This window comes from Dendrobates tinctorius, unplaced genomic scaffold (genome assembly GCF_039654945.1).
Source record: "Dendrobates tinctorius isolate UK_male_01 unplaced genomic scaffold, ASM3965494v1 ptg000029l, whole genome shotgun sequence".
Lineage (NCBI taxonomy): Eukaryota > Metazoa > Chordata > Amphibia > Anura > Dendrobatidae > Dendrobates > Dendrobates tinctorius.
Window position 1 is genome coordinate 36,393,513 of NW_027361697.1, and position 20,872 is coordinate 36,414,384.

Consider the following 20,872-nt stretch of genomic DNA (forward strand, 5'->3'; position numbering starts at 1 on the left):
GTAAAATATGCTTGAATGTTTAGCGGTTGCCATGTCTTAAGAGTACCTGTGTGCCTAAACATTGGAGCTCCCCCACAAGTGAGCCCATTTTGGAAACTAGACCCTCCAAGGAACTTATCTAGATGCATAGTATGCACTTTGAACCCCCAGGTGCTTCACAAATTGATCTGTAAAAAAAAAAGTACTTTTTTTCACAAAAATTTTATTTGGCCTCAGTTTTTTCATTTTCACATGGGCAACAGGATAAAATGGATCCTAAAATTTGTTGGGCAATTTCTCCTGAGTACATCAATATCTCATATGTGGTCATAAACCACTGTTTGGGCGCACCGCAAGGCCCGGAAGGGAAGGAGCGCCATGTGACTTTTTGATTGGAAAATTAGCTCCAATCGTTAGCGGACACCATGTCGCATTTGGAGAGCCCCTGTGTGCCTAAACATTGGAGCTCCCCACAAGTGACCCCATTTTGGAAACTAGACCCCCGAAGGAACTTATCTAGATGCATTTTTTTATTTTCCCAAGGGTAACAGGATAAATTGGACACCAAAAGTTGTTGTCCAGTTTGTCCTGAGTACACTGGTACCCCATATGTGGGGGAAAACCACTGTTTGAGCGCACGGCATGGCTCAGAAGGGAAGGAGCGTCATTTGACTTTTTGAATGGAAAATTAGCTCCAATCGTTAGCGGACACCATGTTGTGTTTGCAGAACCCCTGTGTGCGTAAACTTTGGAGCTCCCCCACAAATGACCCCATTTTGGAAACTAGACCCCCTAAGGAACTTATCTAGATGCATAGTGAGCACTTTGAACCCCCAGGTGCTACACAGAAGTTTATAACGCAGAGCCGTTAAAATAAAAATATTTTTTTTCCCTCAAAAAATAAATTTTTAGCCTGCTATTTTTTATTTTCACAAAGGTAACAGGATAAATTGGACCCCAAAAGTTGTTGTCCAGCTTGTCCTGAGTACGCTGGTACCACATATGTGGGGGGGGGACCACTGTTTGGGCACACGTTGGGGCTCAGAAGGGAAGTAGTGACGTTTTGAAATGCCGACTTGATGGAATGGTCTGTGGGCGTCATGTTATGTTTGCAGAGCCCCTGATGTACCTAAACAGTGGAAACCCCCCATAAATGACCACATTTTGGAAAGTAGATCACCCAAGAAACTAATATAGATGTGTGGTGAGCACTTTGAACCCCCAAGTGCTTCACAGAAGTTTATAATGCAGAGATGTGAAAATAAAAAAATATTTTTTTTTCCTCAAAAAGTGATTTTTAGCTCACTATTTTTTATTTTCACAAGGGTAACAGGATAAATTGGACCCCAAAAGTTGTTGTCCAGTTTGTCCTGAGTACGCTGGTACCCCATATATGGGGGGGGGGACCACTGTTCGGGGACACGTTGGGGCTCGGAATGGAAGTAGTGACGTTTTGAAATGCCGACTTGATGGAATGGTCTGTGGGCGTCATGTTACGTTTGCAGAGCCCCTGATGTACCTAAACAGTGGAAACCCCCCACAAGTGACCCCATTTTGGAAACTAGACCCCCCAAGGAACTTATCTAGATGTGTGGTGAGCACGTTGAACCCCCAAGTGCTTCACAGAAGTTTATAACGCAGAACCGTGAAAATAAAAAAATCTTTTTTTTCCACAAAAATAATTATTTTAGCCCCCATTTTTTTATTTTCCCAAGGGTAACAGGAGAAATTAGACCCCCAAAGTTGTTGCGCAATTTTTCCTGAGTACCCTGATACCCCATAAGTGGGGGTACACCACTGTTTGGGCACACGTCGGGGCTCGAAATGGAGGGAGCACCGTTTGACTTTTTGAACGCAAAATTGGCTGGAATAAATGGTGGCTCCATGTCGCGTTTGGAGAGCCCCTGATGTGCCTAAACAGTGGAAACCCCTCAATTCTATCTCCAACCCTAACCCCAACACACCCCTAACCCTAACCCCAACACACCCCTAACCCCAACACACCCCTAACCCCAACACACCCCTAACCCCAACACACCCCTAACCCCAACACACCCCTAACCCTAACCCCAACACACCCCTAACCCTAACCCCAACACACCCCTAACCCTAACCCCAACACACCCCTAACCCTAACCCCAACACACCCCTAACCCTAATCCCAACCCTAATCCCAACCCTAATCCCAACCCTAATCCCAACCCTAATCCCAACCCTAACCACAACCCTAATCCCAACCCTAACCACAACCCTAATCCCAACACACCCCTAACGAAATCCCAACCCTAACCCCTAGTCCAACCCTAACCCCTAGTCCAACCCTAACCCCTAGTCCAACCCTAACCCCTAGTCCAACCCTAACCCCTAGTCCAACCCTAACCCCTAGTCCAACCCTAACCCCTAGTCCAACCCTAACCCCTAGTCCAACCCTAACCCCTAGTCCAACCCTAACCCCTAGTCCAACCCTAACCCCTAGTCCAACCCTAACCCCTAGTCCAACCCTAACCCCTAGTCCAACCCTAACCCCTAGTCCAACCCTAACCCCTAGTCCAACCCTAACCCCTAGTCCAACCCTAACCCCTAGTCCAACCCTAACCCCTAGTCCAACCCTAACCCCTAGTCCAACCCTAACCCCTAGTCCAACCCTAACCCCTAGTCCAACCCTAACCCCTAGTCCAACCCTAACCCCTAGTCCAACCCTAACCCCTAGTCCAACCCTAACCCCTAGTCCAACCCTAACCCCTAGTCCAACCCTAACCCCTAGTCCAACCCTAACCCCTAGTCCAACCCTAACCCCTAGTCCAACCCTAACCCCTAGTCCAACCCTAACCCCTAGTCCAACCCTAACCCCTAGTCCAACCCTAACCCCTAGTCCAACCCTAACCCCTAGTCCAACCCTAACCCTAGCCCTAACCCTAACCCTAGCCCTGGACCTAACCCTAATGGAAAAAAAAAAAAAAAAAAAGATATTTTATTATTTGTCCCTACCTATGGGGGTGATAAGGGGGACGGTGATTTACTTTTTATTTATTTTGATCACTATGAAAGTTTATCATAGTGATCAAAATAAATGAATGAATCTGCAGCGATGCAGATTCGATTCGGCGCACTGCGCATGCGCCCGCCATCTTGCAAGATGGCGGCGCCCATGACGCTGGACGGCAGGACACCGGGACGGATAGCGGGAGGTCGGAGGCACAAAGGAGGGTGAGAGTGGGTGATCGGAGGGGTGATCGGAGGGGCGATCAGAGGGCTGGGGGGGCAGAGGGAAGGCGGAGGGGCAGATCATGACGGCGGCTGCCGATCGGTGCCGTCAGACGGTGGCGGCAGCCGACCGGTGCCGTCAGTCGGTGTGGGGGGGGGGGGGGGGGGTCGGGTCTCGGTGTCCAGCCATGTCCGATGCTATTTCAGCATCGGCCATGGCTGGATTGTAATATTTCACCAATTTTCATTGGTGAAATATTACAATCGCTCTGATTGGCAGTTTCACTTTTAAAAGCCAATCAGAGCGATCGTAGGCACGTGGGGGCTAAGCCACACCCCCAGGTGTTAACTCTGAAGGGTCCTTTGTGTGCGGGTCAGGTGACCTTTCAGTGACCCCGGTCACCCGACCCGCAGGGGGGCTATTTATAGCATGACGCCTACGTAGGCGTCATAGGTCGTTTGGGCACTGCTTTTCATGACAGCTATGTAGGCGTCATAGGTCGTGAAGGGGTTAAAGGGTTTGTCCCCTACTCGGACAACCTTTCCTTAATCATTATGAATCAAAAGATCTATATTCGCCTTCAATGCGGGCGCCATTCCAGAGGCGTCGGCACTCGGTCTTCTGTGACACTTACGTCACGCGATCCCTGCAGACGATTTCCACCACTTCAGTCTCCTCTCCGTCGGACAAATCAAGCCATCTGGAGGAAGTCAGAACGGCGGATCCTCTCTCATGTCCTCCGGAGAGGGTAGTGAAGCATCCGCTGACGGGCTGCAGGGATCGTTAGATGTAATGCCACGATCACGAGCCTGGGAGGCAACACTACTGGAACAGCGCTAGTACGGAAGGTGCGTATAGGTGTCATTATTTAATAAACAGTCATTGAAAAGGGGGTTCTCTGAGTAGTAGACAACCCCTTTAAGACTTTCTATCCACCACCCTGCACATCTCACAAAGTCCACATTATGCAGTGTAAGACAGAACGAGGGGTTAATCCTTGGGCCGCACTTACCTTCTTCTTGGACTTGAATACGTTGCAGCGGAAGGTATTACTGGAGCCGTCTCTGGCAATGTAACTGAAGATCTTCAGGTCTTGGGAGTCATGAGAAACATAGAATATTCTGCACCAAGGAAATGGAGAAAGTGGGATCAGAGGTGTCGGAGCGATGGCTGCACAAAGCGGGTATCAGACAAATGTACAAAATCCAGCTGTGCCAGCAGCAGATATAGGGTGTGTGCACTTTTTGCGGCAAAATCGTCAAACACAAAATCCACAGCAATTTGTTCAAATTTATTGAAAATTTCCCCATCCACAATGGAAATCCTCTGCAGAATCAGTCAATGTCTGCTGCAGATTATCTCCATACCGTGTGCATAAGAATCCATTAGATGCTGGTTCAGACAAAGTCTGCTGCTTATCTGCCCTAGTTATAGCGGACGCCCGGCCTCAGGCTACAAGTCTATGAGGATCCACAAGTCTGCAGTCCTATAGATTGACAGCATACTTGTACCCCAAGGCCGGACAAACCCTTTAAAGAGTTACTCCCTTCTTCATAGAGGTTTATTGTCAGATACTGCTTGTAAAAAAGAAGCCATTTTGCAATTTATTGTTTATTGAAACTTGCACCTGTTTTTGAGTGAGTCACACTTTTCTCTTCATCTTGTTGCCTAGGAGACCGACCACCGCTGCTGTCTAGCTTGTAAGCACAGGGATAAAGCTGGCTGGTATAAGGAGGTAACGGGCGCTCCAGTGATCCTGGTCAGCTTCAAAACCGTTTTTACAAGCTGGATAGAAAATAGATCTAGGAGACGATCTTGGAAACGCTGCTTGTTTTCTGCTGTCTAGTGACGATGGTCGGTCTCCAAGGCAACCAGCTGTAAACAAAAGAAAAGTAACGTAAAATGTTAATAAGCAGCAAATTGCAAACCTGATTTTGTTTACGAGCACTACCGACCATACTCATTTATGAGGATGGGAAGAACGTTGTGGTATCTGGGTGGCAAATTGTTGTGTTCCCGCATAAAAAACAATGATAAAAACATTCAATGAGCTGGAGAAAAAAAACACAATAAGCAATAAAAACAAAGTAATTCTGTATAAACAATAATTTCTTTGGTTAGATGGTTCCCTTTTCATGAATAAAGCAATTTCCAGGCCATGATAATTCCTAGAAGGATACAAGATCTGTTTTTTTTGCAGTGTTGAACGGTGGCTGATGGATGCACCTAACGCAGTCATGGTACAAGTCACATCAGTTACTCTGAGCAGCTAAATCTTTCTACAACTACCATAATTGCTTATTTTTTTCCCCCACTGGCAAAATGGAATACATTTCTTGTATGTGTTGCAGGCACCAACCTGTAGATGGGATCTTGCATGACCATCATCTTGCTTTGATCCCAGTCCCATTCCTTCTTCTGTAACAAGACATGGTTAGTCAGTAATGCTGAACACACGGCCAGATAGCTTCTCCCTACATAATTACTCCCACAAAGTCTAATCTCGCCAGATATAGATTTACTTACACTACTACAAAAATCTGATTAAAGAAGCCCTCCTCCTCCTCCCATCAAAGTTTTTATCCTCTTTAATATATTGCAGTCATCATATCATACAGCACTGTGTACTTACAATTGTTCATTTTGCCTTTCTACCCAAGTAAATTCTTCTCTTTTCTCTACTCTGTGTAGAAGCAGGAAGTCTCTTTTCCCTGCATTTAACTTTCCCCTCTTCGACTCCTGACCCAGCTCATCCGCTCCCTCTCCTGCCAGGGACTTTTGCAGCGATTGATGACTCATACAGGGAAACTTGACCTCCTGTTTCTACATAGAGCTTATGAGGATTCAGTTAGTCAGTTTTTAATCACGTGATGTCACAGACCTAATGGGAAAAAGAGAACAATTATGTGGGTAGAAAGGCAAAAGGAGCAATTGTAAGTGCACAGTGCTATATAACATGATGACTGCAATATATTGAGAGGATGAAAACTTTGATGAGAGGAGGAGTGCTTCTTTAATATGGCAGCCAGATACAAGTTTGCATAGATCAAAAGAACAAACAAAAGTTCTGGTGGTCTTGCACAGATGAGGGCCAGTCCATGAATCAACTCTCTAATGAGTAATAAAACAGGCTCAGGTTCTAAGACTTTTATTCCCTAATTCAGGGAACTGATAAAAAGATAACCCGTGCATCCTGAAAGTCCAGAAGCGCTTTGAAAAAAAACAAAAAACACTACAGCATAAAATCAATCTCTATCATTTTCTGCTTCCATGAGGACCCCTTTAATGTGGTAGTCATATAGGCTGCTGAGACAGGCTTTAGACAGAATCAGACTCCTCCCCCCTCTGGCAGTTGCAAAAACAGTTATTTGTAATTTCTCATGCAGAAGGTGGTCCTCTTAGCTATGCTTCTACACCACTGCAGAAGTTTTGGTCTTTCACGGACAACAAGGGCTGAAATTTTATTCATGTTGACGGAGAACTATTGGTCACTGTTTTGATATTTTAGCTGCTCATGAGCATGGCGCTGCGTACTATGGACACATATTTTGACTGATGCGGTTATAAATAAAAACTTTGCAAGTCAATTGATAACTTAACAAAAACAAATTAGGGGTTTTCTTGTAAATTACATTTATACCTATACATGTGTCTGACCACTGAGGGTCCCATAGATCACACGGGGTGACCCGATACCAGTTATGAATCCATTCAAGGTCTATGGGACGGATGGAGGAGTCAGTTCCATAGACATGAATGGGGATAGAGGAGTCAGTTCCATAGACATGAATGGGGCAACAGAGTTTCCATAGACATGAATGGGGCAGCAGAGGTCGTGTGCGACTATGCTGCTCCAATCAAACCAGATTCGAGGTAAGGTCGAAAGTGAATGTGGGCACAAATCCTAACAATCTGTGGGATCCCCCAAGTGATCAAGACATTTATCAACTATTTCATAGGTCAGCTAAAAGAAATCTTTTGTGTTACTTACAACTTTTAATATTTAAAAAAAAATATATATTTAACAATAAAAAAATTAAAAAAATCTAAAAAGCTGAACTCACCCCTTTGCCCAAACAGAAATAGCAAAATATAAAAAAATTAACATATTTAGTATTGCGCAGGTGTAACTGCTCAAACTCATACAAACTATTTCTCATTAGGCGAACGCTGAAATAAAAAAAAACAACAAACAAAAACACAAACGCAGCACATGCAGAACATTAAAAAAGTTACAGATGTCAGAAAATGGAGACATAAAACATTTTTTTCAGTGAGCTAAAGTTTTTTTTTAATCACGAAAATAAATCTGGAGAAAAAAGTAGAAGTTTGATATTGCCATAAATCGCACAGGCCTGAATGTTTCCCAATAAGTTTTACTACTCTATAAAAATAAAATTCAAAGAACAATGTAGAATGGTGGTGGTGGTGGAGGGGAGTTTTCATCCCGCTGCACTTATAATTTACTGAAAATGAGGGGGGGATCCTATCCCAATATGTGTAAAAATAATATTGGCAAATTCCTCCAATTAGAAATGTAGTATAGCTCTTCTGATAAGCTATGTCGCTTACCCCATGTGCAAGCATTGCAGTAGCTTAAAGGGAATCTGTCACCCCTTTTTTGAGATATCATATAATGATATCATTCAATTGTGTGTCACATAAGGATTCTCTTAGTGCTTTTGCTTCCCTCTGACCCCGCACCTTTCATGCATAAATACCTTTTTTATATCGGTTCAGATGTATGTAAACTGCCACGGTCCGGTCCGCTGGGCGGGGCTTATTCACCTGCTCCCCCCTCCCTGTCTTGCTCTAGACATTTCTTCTTGTCTAGAGCAAGACAGGGAAAGGGGGGAGCAGTTGAATAAGCCCCGCCCAGCGGACCGTGGCAGTTTACATACATCTGAACCAATATAAACAAGGTATTTATGCATGAAAGGTGCGGGGTCAGAGGGAAGCAAAAGCACTAAGAGAATCCTTATGTGACACACAATTGAATGATATCATTATATGATATCTCAAAAAAAGGGGTGACAGATTCCCTTTAAGTATCCATGGTTATGATCAACAACAACTAACTGTTACTATACTAGTGGTCGGAGCTATGGCTACCTAAGCTACTGCAATGCCCTGCAGATGGAGTCAGCGGCACAGCGAATCAGACAAACTATACTTAATTTCTAATTGGAAGTGTTTGCTAATATTATTACACCTACAACATATTGGGATAGGATCTTGGAGATGGGAATACCCCTTTAAGGGTGTCTTTCAATATCACATATTGTCCCATAGCAAAAAAAAAAAACCTCTTGTATGTCTATGTCAGCACACTAATAAAAAGGTTATGGCACTTAGAAGAAAAGAAGGAAAAAGCTACAGAGTAAAAATGGAAGAAAACAAAATCACACAGTCCTTAAAGAGGACCTTTCACTGGATTATTTTTTAAATTTAAACTGAGTTCCTCCTGCAATTGGCGCTGCGCCACTGATTCTGAACAGTTTTTCACTTTCTTCTGTGTTCCTCAGTTCCAAAGTTCTGTTGTAAAGGTAAAAATAGTGCAAATTTTGCCTTCAACTAACTGGGCGTGTACCACAGTTTCTGGGGGCGTGGCTGTGTTCTTGATTGGCCAGTATCAGAGGAAGAACCACAAATGCCACCGGAGAACTTGTGTGGTACACGCCCAAATAGTAGGAGGTAAAATGTGCACCATTATTACCAGGGGCCATAACTTTGGATTGAAGAGGCACAGAAGAAAACCAAAAACTGTTCCAGAGTCAATGGAGCATTGGCTGTTGTAAGAGTTACTATAAATAAATTTTAAAAAGTCAACGAAAGGTCCCCTTTAAGACAATAAAAGTATCCCCATAGCTCAAGAAGACTGAAATGAACATACAGAAAATATGCCAGTCACCTTCTTTTTCTTCTTCAGGACCACTTTCACTCCATCTACAGACACCAGCAGGTTAACCTTCTTCTTCTTGATATTCTTTGCTTTGAATTCATACTGCAGAAAAAAAGATGGATGTCAATATCAAAGACTACAGAGAAAAGAGGCAGAAGGGTCAGCCAGTCAAGAAGAGGTCACCGTAATATATCAATGAAGGGAAAAATACCAGATTTGGGGATTGTAGCTATAGGGGGGAGGTGTGGGGGACTCTGGGCAAAAGAAACGTCCTACAGAAAGAAGAATACATGCATCCATGTAACTTGCCATACAATGTCCCACAAACCAAAAATTAAAGGGCTTGTCTAATTTTATATTAGAGCTGCAGTGTAAAACATGGCGGAGAGCAGAGCAACAGCCTGAACCCCTAGTGAGACTAACCAGAATTTCAGATGGCCTTACGCTTCTTTAGGTGGTTTTCATGAAAGATGAACGTTATGGGTACGGTACTTTATGTACGGATATGGATATATAGCAGGAAAGTGGGTTAAGATATTATTATCGAACTTCATCTACATGTTGCAACATATTTCAACACAGAAACCAACCTGCGGTGTGAAGTTTTAATGTCAGTTTTGGATACTTAAGCCCCCATCACACACAGCGATCTCGCTAGTGATATCGCTGCGGAGTCACAAGTTTTGCGACGCAATAGCGATCTCACCAGCGAGATCGTGACCGGCCCCCCTGCTGGGTATCGCTGATCGTCCTGGAATGGCCTGGACATTTTTATGATCGCTGGTCTCCCGCTGGCCAGCACGCATCGCTGCGTGTGACAGGCGGGAGACCTGCGATCAGCGAGCTGGTAACCAAGGTAAACATCGGGTTTCTAAGTGCTGCGCGGCACTTAGAAACCTGATGTTTACCCTGGTTACCAGCTCCCTGCACCAGCGCGCTGGTAACTAAGGTACACATTGGGTAACTAAGCGACGTGCACCTCCTGTCGCTGGTGCTGATCGCTGGTGAAGCTGCCTGTTTGACAGCTCACCAGCGATCATGTAGCGACACACCAGCGATCCTGACAAGGTCATATCGTTAGCGACTCGCCAGCGATCCCATGTGTGACGGGGGCCTTAGAAGTAAGAACTTGGTGGTGCAGATGTTCTCTATTAGCTTCAATGGTAAAGATCCCCTAATCAAATCCTAATTTACCAACCTCCTGCCCCACCCATGTCGCTCACCCCCTACTGGTTTCTGTTTACTTGTCTCGAGCAATGATAACCAGATAACTTCTACAAGGGTTGACTTTGTAGAAACATCATTCCTGGAGCTGGAAAAATAAGAGACCACCAAGGTACCAAAGAAGACTCCACGAACTTGCGTTGGTGACACAATGCGGCAAAATTGGAACAATACGGTGTGGATGTGTCGTAACAGATTTTTGAAAATCTGACCAATGTGGACCTGGCCTTAGGGTGGATCACATGTGCAGGTTTTCATGCAATTTTTGAGTCAAAGACAGAAATAAAACAGGATGAAAAATGTAAAGAAAAAAAAAAAAAAAAAGGGACTTCTTCTGGATGGCTCCAATTCTAGTTTAACCTAATAATGACCACAATCAAAAACTGCAGATGTGATGCCAAGCCTATAGGGGATTGTACACATTATGACTAAAATGCAGTCAAGCAGCTAAAAATGTATAGCAAGGGACGAATTATAAATTCTGGAGGACATTTTTTCCGTGTACCTTCTATATTACGGATGTAGCACCGGGACGCCTGAAGTTTCACTTAAAGTCATATCACCGAGGGAAGAAATTGAATTAAATTGGAAGAAAAAGGGTATGGCTATGCGCACATTGAATCTTTTGGGGGCAGAAACTGTCCAAAACCTCCAGAAAACTCTTCAAAACCTGGGGATTCTGCTCACAAAATACTCTATTTGCGCAGAGCCTACACTGAGTTTTGTGCAAAGTTTTGGAACTTCAAAAAAAAAAAAAAAAAAACCCCAGAAAGACTCTTCCTAATCATTTCTTTGCCAAACTGCTTTAATGTTATAACATTCAGTCTTTTGATCATGTTTTCTACTTTAGTTTTTGAAAAATGACTGTTGGAAAAAAAAAAAAAAGTGCATATCACTTCTCATGGAATCCACTCCAAACTACACATTGTCCAATTGAAAGGCTGCAAAAACTACTTCAGGAAACAAAAAAAAAAAAAACCTCCTCCCAAAAGAAGGAGTGTTTCTTAAATAAGTTTCGAATAGAAAACTTGTTGTTCTTGCCCAGCGCCAAAAAAATTTAATAAGGCTATGTTCACACGCTGCGCTTTTTTACTGCGATTTTAATGCAAATTTTAAAGATGTGTTCTACAGTACCAACAAAAGCTATACGTTTTCAGAAATCTCATGCACACACATTGTTTTTTTCTGACTGAATTGGATAACTGCTGCTGTTTTTAGTTTCAATAGATCTCATTTAATTAAATTAGTGATATGTGTAAAGGAAACGTTGGCCGACCAAGGTGTAAAATTGATCAATACCTGACCAACTCAAGGGCTGACCAAAGTGTGAAAATAAACAGTGTCCTACAAACTCAATGCTCTGCCAATGTCTTAGGTAAACTATTCCCGACCATTCACTTCCCACACATTTGTAAGGCTAGTTTCACACTAGCGTTTCCTGGAGCTGTTGAGGGATGCGCACGGCCGCCGTGAAGCTCCGCCCACGGCCGCACCTCCTCCGGTCAGCTCCGCCTATGGGCACATGATGCTGCATGCGACCTGCGTACCCTATCTTTAGTATTGGGTATGCAGGCTGTGCGCAGGTATGCGTTTGCCGGCGCATGCGTCCTTTTGACAGTGCGCCGATCGCACCAAAATGCAACACGGTGCGTTTGGCGCAGGTCGGCGCACCGTCAAAAGGACGCATGCACCGGCAAACGCATACCTGCGCACGGCCTGCGTACCCAATGCTAAAAGATAGGGTACGCAGGTCGCCTGCAGCGTCATGCGCCCATAGGCGGAGCTGACTGGAGGAGGTGCGGCCGTGGGAGGAGCGTGACGATGGCTGTGCGCATTCCTCCGCAGTTCCAGGAAACGCTAGTGTGAAACTAGCCTAACTGTGTATTATTTCATGAATTCCTATAAACATTTTTGTTCACAATAGTCACTTTTTTCAAGACCTAAAAATCTTTTTCAACTAATTTGACCAAATTGCCCTTTTTTTCCCCAAAATGGTTTTAAGGTTTCACATGTCATGCATTGGTGACCTAACACCTTGCATTGTTCATGCTTCTGTGGTGGAAGCAAAGCTGAACTTTGGGATCCTGAAAAACGCCCAAAAAAAACCCCACAGCTTTTTGTAAGCAGCTTCTTTACTGTCAAGAGAGCATCGTGTGAACATAGCCTTAGGAAGATTTCTGTGAACTTCCTCAGAGGGAGGTGCTATACATGACGGAGCCTCCCAAGACTCGTTATTCAGGACGTCAGATTCTCCCTCAGGTTACAGACTGGGAACGAGGCCAACCGCTTATAATGTATTGACTCCATAACGCTCCGCTGAGAACCTAGAAGATATTTATACACAGGATGATCTCATTTATTAAAAGCCAAGCATGAGTAGTCCTCCAATAGAAATGAAATCTTGTCATCAGAATGACGTTTGCATATTGGAATCTTGGAGGCCAATTCATCAAGACTTGCGTTCCTTATGCTAGTCTTGAAGAATATGATGCACCAAATTGACTGTTCAGGAGCCAGCCCCTTAGGCCTCTTTCACACTTCCGTTTTTGACCATCAGTCAAAATCCGCCAGTTTTTGAAAAAAAACGGATCCGCCATTTTTTTTGGCGGATCCGTTTTTTCCCCATTGAGTTGCATTACCGGCGGATCTTGACGGATGGCCATCCGTTGGATACGTTTTTTTGCGGATCCGCCAAATTGTTTCCGTCCGCCGGCATGCCTGGACGGACCCTGCAACTTTTTTTGGCTGTAGGAGCCGCATTTTACAGTGCGCATGCCCGGAGAAAGGAAGTCAGCCGGGGATTTAACCCTGAAATCCTTCCTGGCGGTGGAAATAAAAATCAATCTCTCTCTCTCTCTCCTTCCCGGAATGCGATTCCTTTAAAATTCTGCATTCAACGGATCCGTAAAAAAAAAAACGGTCCGGTGGCATCAGTTTGCATCAGTTACAAACGGATCCGCTTTCCGCCATTTTGGCGGTTTTAACTGACAACAAAAAACGGAAGTGTGAAAGAGGCCTTAGGCTGTGGCTACAGGGGGACACATCAGAGATGACAGTACCACCTCTTTGTAGCGACTGGTGGGGATGGCAACATTTGGACCCAACTTGATAGACAGTATTGGAACATCTTGGCAAATTGCCAGCCAACCCCTTTAAGGCAGTAGGGTTGGGCACTTTTTACACGGGATTATGGAATTGACTCAAAAGGTTTCTATTAGGGGCAGTGCACACGGCTGATGTTCTCGTACGAGTGCTATCCGTGCTACCTACGATATTCTATAGGGCTCTGCACAGGTCTGATTATTTTTCCCTTGCACAGAGAGGTCTGTGAAAAAAAAACGGAGATGTGCCCGATTGTGATCACAGTGTCGGATCAAAATGAGCAATGCAAGTCAGACAGTACTCGGATAACATCCAAGTGCCGTTCAATTCCACAGACTGACAATAGAGAAGGTGGAAAAACTTCTTTATTTTTTTCAGATGCCACTCTGATGAGTGAGAACAATAGGATCGTTTCACTCAGATTGCAGACAGCACGGTGAATCAGTGGTTAGCACTGTAGCCTTGCAGAGCTGGGGTTCTGGGTTCAAATCCCAACAGATATAGTGGTAATTTTTATTTAAACCAGACTTACTGGAGCAGTGACTACAGGAAGGAAATGAAGTTATATTCTCCATGCAGCCGATTACTTTCAGTCATTGGGCCGGTGCAGGGAGCTGTTACTCTGGGAATTACTGGGAATGGGCAGCATGGTGGCTCAGTGGTTAGCACTGCAGTCTTGCAGAACTGGGGTCCTGGGTTCAAATCCCACCAAGGACAACAATCTGCAAGGAGTTTGTGTGTTTCTTCCGGGTTTCTTCCCACACTCCAAAGGCATACCAGTAGGGAATCTAGATTGTGAGCCCATCGGAGACAGTGCTGATAATGTCTGTAAAAGCTGTGGAATTAATGGCACTATATAAGTGAGTAAAATAAATAAATGTGAATAAAACGGTGGTGTGACCCTACTCTTAAAGACGAGGTGGAGACCTTTTTATTAGGGCATTTTCTTTGGCGCTTGCGATAATAGTGTAGATTTGACTCGCCTAGCATAGGACGCTGAATATCGCTATATGGGGAGAGAGAGTCCTTTCTGGCCAATTGGAGCCATCCAGTAATATGTTTAGCATTGTGGTATGTCTTGGAGGAAAAATTGGAAATCTATTTTCAGGCATCATCAAACATCACAAAGACATGTCCGCTGGTGCCATCAGTGGGGCTGTGGAGCACGGACTCCCAACAGTTCACAAACTGAAATAGCCATAGGGTTCAATGACACACCCAAGACATCTTAGGTTTCTGCTACAAAAGTCACCACGATTAATTCACTAATGAAGTCTCCATGGCAGGTAGATTCTCCTTTATATTATCCGCTGCATGAAAGAGCCGTAACCATTAGAATATGGCGAGAAATGAGAAATTTAGCATAATCCAAAACATCCGCCTGTCCACGTTAACCGGATAAATCGCTGGTCCTTACAGAATCTGGCTAGCGGCCACACAGCGATCGCGGGTCTCTTACCTCCGTAAAATCAGGGAACCTTGAATCTCCTGATCATCCGCTAATAAAGCGTGTTGACAAGAAGACGACGTCCTCATCAATGAATGCAGATCAGGATTTTCTCATGCGCGATGCACGGAGTAATTACCTAATAATAAGGTTGGTGGAGGCAGCTGGAGCCATACAGTATGGTGACGGTAATGGGATGTCTGGCTGTCAGGGGACGATAGAAAATGAAATACCATTTTATTGTGGCAGCTGGAGAGCTATTTCCGGCACAGCGTATAATGCATGTGAAAAGCGAAGAGACGGAAAGAGGGAGATCGAGGTTCACACGTCAGATCGGGTGTACGGTGGTGTGAAGAGTAATAGACACTGGCACATTCGGAGGCTTAGGCTTGGTTTATGCTGGGCGATATCATCTCCAGTCAGACAGATGGTAATGGGAAGTCATTTTCCAGTCCAGAATCTAAAATCTGCATTTAAATTAAATATTCTCATCCAAGCAAAACAAAGCTCTGCAATTACAGCTATTTCCATTTTATGTCCAGTGGTCATTAGTGACGTGCTCGGATAAGGTGTTATCCAAGCATTTTCGTGTGAAAACCGAGTGTCTGCAGCGTGCTTGTATACCATGTTCTAGTTCCCGCGGCTGCATGTCTCACGGCTAACAAACAGGCAATCCCTGCATGTGTTGCGGCTGTCGAACATCCACGAGACATACAACCGCGGGGACTCGAACATATTATTCAAACACGCCGAAGTCACTCAGTTAGCACCCGAGCATGGCCGGATAACACCTGATCCCAGTACGTTCGCTCATCACTAGTGGTCATATATACCTTACAACTAATGGTATAGAAAATGATCGTTCAAGGGTCAGATGGGAGTACCCAGACGAGCAAAGGGTCCAAATTAAACTTCACCCACGAGATCCTCAGATTAACAAAGAACAGCATTTCCCCAACTCCAGTCACAATGGCCTCCAACAGATCTTGCTTTCAGGATGTCCTTCGTATTGCACATGAGATGGGATTATTATATTGGCAATACTAATGAAATCCTAAAACATGGATTTTTGTGAGAACTCACAGTAAAATCCTTTTCTCCGAGACACTCGTTGGGGGACACAGGTACTGTGGTGTATGCTACTGCCGCCTGGAGGATGACACTTAAGTGAAAAAAAAGAGGTTAGCTCCTCCTCCGCCGTATACACCCTCGCCCTGGTTGCGGGCGGAAACCAGTTTGGTGCAAAAGCAGTAGGAGATCAAACATCAGACATCAACCTTAATGCAGGTAACAACATGTCTAGAAAATAACCACCCTAATCTCATACAGAGAGCATATTAATCAAATAAACAGAAGCCAACTTGGCTAACAGGGTGGGTGCTGTGTCACACAAAAATCCATGTTTCTCCTTCACCTCATTAGGGGACACAGGTACTGTGGGACGTCCTAAAGCAGTCCCTGGGTGGGAAGTTGACTCACCGATCCAAGCTACATGCACCTCCTGTCTAAAGGTGTGCCACCGCTGCTTGGAGAGTCCTTCTACCCAGGCTCGCATCCGCTGAAGCCTGAGTATGGATATTGTAATGTTTAGTAAACGTGTGCAGGCTGGACAAGGTTGCGGCCTTGCAAACCTGTTCCGTCGAAGCCTGGTGCCGAAGCGCCCAAGAGGCGCCCACTGCCCGAGTAGAGTGTGCTCTGATCCCTGCTGGAATCGACGCGCCTCTGATGCGGTAGATATATGCAAAACACAAGCCGCGGAGACACCATCACATGTTTCTCAACGCAAGCAATGACTAGCCAGGTCTTTCCCCGGGAGGGAACAACCACGGGAAGAGCAGTCTCCAATGAAGGAAACCACCTATGCCAAAACATGGTATCCATCCACAGACAGCTGTTTCGGGGTATTGCCCCTCATCAGTGTGGAGTAGGAAACTGTCCAGTAGGAGCAATGCCTAGTAGAAGACTGTGAAAAATGAGGATGAATGAACTCATGGAGTTCAACATCCAACACTGCGGAGACACCATCACATGTTTCTCAACGCAGTGATTCTAGGGCAATGCCCCCACCCTTATGGGAAATATGTAAATATATGCAAAACACAAGCCTCGGAGACACCATCACATGTTTCTCAACGCAAGCAATGACTAGCCAGGTCTTTCCTCATTAGGGGATGCAGGTACTGTGGGACGTCCTAAAGCAGTCCCTGGGTGGGAAGTTGACTCACCGATCTAAGCTACATGCACCTCCTGTCTAAAGATGTGCCACCACTGCTTGGAGAATCCTTCTACCCAGGCTCGCATCCGCTGAAGCCTGAGTATGGATATTGTAATGTTTAGTAAACGTGTGCAGGCTGGACAAGGTTGCGGCCTTGCAAACCTGTTCCGTCGAAGCCTGGTGCCGAAGTGCCCAAGAGGCGCCCCACTGCCCGAGTAGAGTGTGCTCTGATCCCTGCTGGAATCGACGCGCCTCTGATGCGGTAGGACTCCTGAATAGTCAAACGAATCCATCTGGCTATGGTCGATTTTGAGGCAGCGAGTCCCTTCCTGCGACCTTCAGGGAGTGACGAAAGGGTGCCGTCCGTAACACGTACCTCCTGAGTGCTCTCACCAGGTCTAACGTATGCAGGGTCTTTTCTACATGGTGTGCCGGTGCTGGACAAAAAAAGTGCAAGACAATATCCTCATTAATGTGAAACGAGGAAACGACTTTTGGCAAAAAAGGAGGAGCTGATCTAAGAACCACCTTGTCTTTGTGAAAGGTCAGAAACGGGGCTCAGCAACATAACGCTGCCAGGTCAGAGACCCGCCTGATTGATGTTATAGCTACCAGGAACACCACCTTCCAGGAAAGGTATGACAAAGAGACCTCCTGTAGCGGCTCAAATGGAGCTTCCTGCAGAACACTTAGGACCAGGTTAAGGTCCCAGGCGTCCATAGGTGCCTTATAGGGATGTACCAAGTGGGAGACCCCCTGGATGAAAGTCTTTACCTGCAAGTTCGTAGCAATCCTGCGCTGAAAAAGGACGGATAAGGCCGATATCTGTCTCCTCAGAGAACTGGGGGCCAAGCCTGAGTCTAGGCCAGACTGGAGAAAAGCCAAGATATTAGGGATGGAGAATCTCAGTGGAGAACAACCGTTGCCTCGACAAGAAAACCTTCCAGGTGTGGTGGTAAATTCGTGCTGAGGCAGGCTTCCGGGCGCTAACCATCGTAGCAACCACTTTGCGTCCAAACCCTACCTGCATCAGAATCCAGGATTCAACGGCCAAGCCGTCAAACACAGGGCCCCCGAGTTCGGGTGGCAGATCGGCCCCTGAGAAAGTAGATCTGGGCGCTCTGGCAGTCGCCATGGCACGTCGACGAGCAGCTGCACTAGATCTGCGTACCACGCCCGACGAGGCCAGTCTGGGGCCAGCAGAATCACTGGCACCCCTTCGCTTTGATCTTCTTGATCACCCTCGAAAGTAGTGGCAGCGGGGGAAATAGGTATGGTAGGCAAAACTGATTACCTGGCAGAACCAGCACATCCATGGCGATTGCCTGTGGGTCCCGGGACCGAGCGACAAATACGGACACCTTGGCGTTCACCCTGGAGGCCATCAGATCCACATCCGGTGTTCCCCACCGTTGGCAAATCTGCTGAAAGACCTCTGGGTGTAGTGACCATTCCCTGGACGCAAGCCCCTGCCGGCTGAGGAAGTCTGCCGCCCAGTTCTCTACCCCCAGGATGTGGACCGCCGATATCACCGAGTGGTTCCTCTCGGCCCAGTGAAGCACGTGCCCTACCTTGCGCATGGTTGCCCTGCTGTGGGTGCCCCCTTGGTGATTTATGTAAGCCACCGCCATGGCGTTGTCCGACTGAATCCGGACGGGGCGGCCTGCTAGAAGGTGATGAAACCGTTGCAGAGTCAGCTGGATCGCCATCGTCTCCAACAAGATCGGGAGACGTGCCTCCTGCGGTGACCACCGTCTCTGGGTCGTGTGGTGGCGAAAAACCGCTCCCCAGCCGAGAAGGCTGGCATCGGTTGTGACCACCAGAACACTGATCTGGGGGAAAGGGGTACCCCTGAAGAAGGAAAGAACTGATTGTCCACCACTCTAGTGACTGTCCACCACTCTAGTGACTGTCTGAGTTGAGAGGACAACCAGCACCGATGATCGAGCGTGAACGGGTTCTTGTCCAAGGATGACAAGAGGGCGTGCTGCAGGGGGCGAAGATGGAACTAAGCGAACGGGATCGCTTCCATCGCCGCCACCATTTTTCTTAGAATCCTCATGCAGAAACGGATGGTGTGAAGGACTGGTTGGCGCAGTACCCGCACTCCTTGCCGGAGGGCTAGGGCCTTGTCTCGAGGGAGAATTACCAACCCTCGGCAAGTGTCGAAGGTCATCCCTAAAAAGGAATTCTCTGAGCTGGAACAAGGGATGACTTCTTTACATTGACCAACCACCTTACGCGTGTGAGAGTATCTAGCGTGATGCTGACATTTTCCTCGCATGCCCGCCTAGAAGGGCCCTTGACCAAGAGGTCGTCTAAGTAGGGGAATATGACTATGCCCCGGGAGTGCAGGATGGCCATGGGGACTGCCATGAACTTTGTGAACACTGGGGGCAGTGACTAGCCCGAAGGGCAGCGCTGCAAACTGAAAATGTAGACCGCTGATGGTGAAGCGTAGAAACCTTTGATGCGGAGGGAAAATGGGGATATGTAGATAGGCGTCCTGAATATCGATAGAGGCCAAGTACTCTCCCTGCCCCATTGCCGATATGACTGAACGGAGAGACTCCATCCGGAAATGTGTGATCCTGATAAATTTGTTCAGGAGCTTTAGATCCAAAACGGGCCTGACAGTCCCATCCTTTTTGGGGACTGCAAAGATTGGAATAGAAGCCCTGAGTCTTCTCGTTTTCCGGTACTGGAATGATGTCTCCGTTGTGGCTGAGTGAATCGATGGCTCCTAGTAGAGCTTTTGCCCAAGTATCCAATTTGGGAAGACAGGAAAGAAAAAAATCGTCTTGGGGGGTACCTGACAAATGCTATCTTGTACCCTGTGGACACCAGCTCTCTCATCCATGCGTCGTGTGCGACACTGAGCCAGGCGTGGTGAAACCAGAGTAGGCGGCCGCCTACCTTGCTGATGCCGCCTGACAAATGCCCCGAGTCATTTGGCTGAAGATCTTTGGGACCTGGATCCCCTCGACCTGGACTGGGGTAAGTGCTGCCCCCTAGCCCCATAGAGAGGCCACGCTAAGAGAAGCAAAGAGCACCCCCCCCCCGGCGGTTTTTTTTCAGCGCAGATGCCTGACAGGTACATCATGTCAGGAAAACCTAAGACGCATACGTTTTTATACGCTGCATGCATCTCCTGTCAGAATTCCCTAAAAAAAAACTAGCATTTTGCAAGCGTAATTAGCTTGCAGAATGCTAGCGTTTTCCAAGCGATCTGTAGCATCGCTTGGAAAACTGATTGACAGGTTGGTCACACTCGTCAAGCATAGTGCTTGACAAGTGTGACCAACTTTTTACTATTGAGGCTGCCTATGCAGCATCAATAGTAAAAGATAGGATGTAAAAAATAATAATAATAAAAAAAGAAAAAATAATGTTATTCTCACCTTCTGATGGCCCCCATTCTGCACTGTGGCGCTCCCGGCATCTTCCAGTCCTAGTAATGCTTTGCGCGAAGGACCTGCGATCTCATGAGCGCGACGTCATTGCGGTCATACGCGCAAAGCATTACTGGGACCGGAAGATGCCGGGAGCGTGGTGAGAGGCGGGAAGGACTCCAGTGGCCGTCGGAAGGTGAGAATAACAATATTTTTTATTCTATTTTTTACAGTAATATGGTACTCAAGGCCTGGAGGAGAGTCTCTCCTCCTCCAGCCCCTGGGTACAATCCGCACATGAAGCGCTCACTTCACGCATGGTGGGCATAGCCACATGCGAAAAATGAGCATTTAAATGTAATCCTATGGGTGCAGTATCCCTGCGATTCCACAAAAAGAATGAGCA

General features: G+C 46.2%; 1 protein-coding gene across 7 annotated transcripts in view; it reads right to left on the reverse strand.

The window, feature by feature from the left end:
• Positions 1–20,872, reverse strand: part of LOC141085939 (carboxyl-terminal PDZ ligand of neuronal nitric oxide synthase protein-like) — a 123,644-nt gene that overhangs the window by 45,573 nt on the left and 57,199 nt on the right. For 3 of the 7 annotated variants that reach the window (XM_073571601.1, XM_073571599.1, XM_073571604.1), the window contains 3 exons: positions 9,078–9,188; positions 5,544–5,602; positions 4,197–4,305 (listed from right to left, as the gene is read on the reverse strand). In XM_073571601.1, the coding sequence (XP_073427702.1) occupies positions 4,197–4,305; positions 5,544–5,602; positions 9,078–9,188 (279 nt within the window). Of the gene's footprint in view, positions 1–4,196; positions 4,306–5,543; positions 5,603–9,077; positions 9,189–14,871; positions 14,999–20,872 lie in introns of those variants that run through there. The other 4 variants (XM_073571602.1, XM_073571600.1, XM_073571605.1 and 1 more) reach the window with 2 other exon arrangements.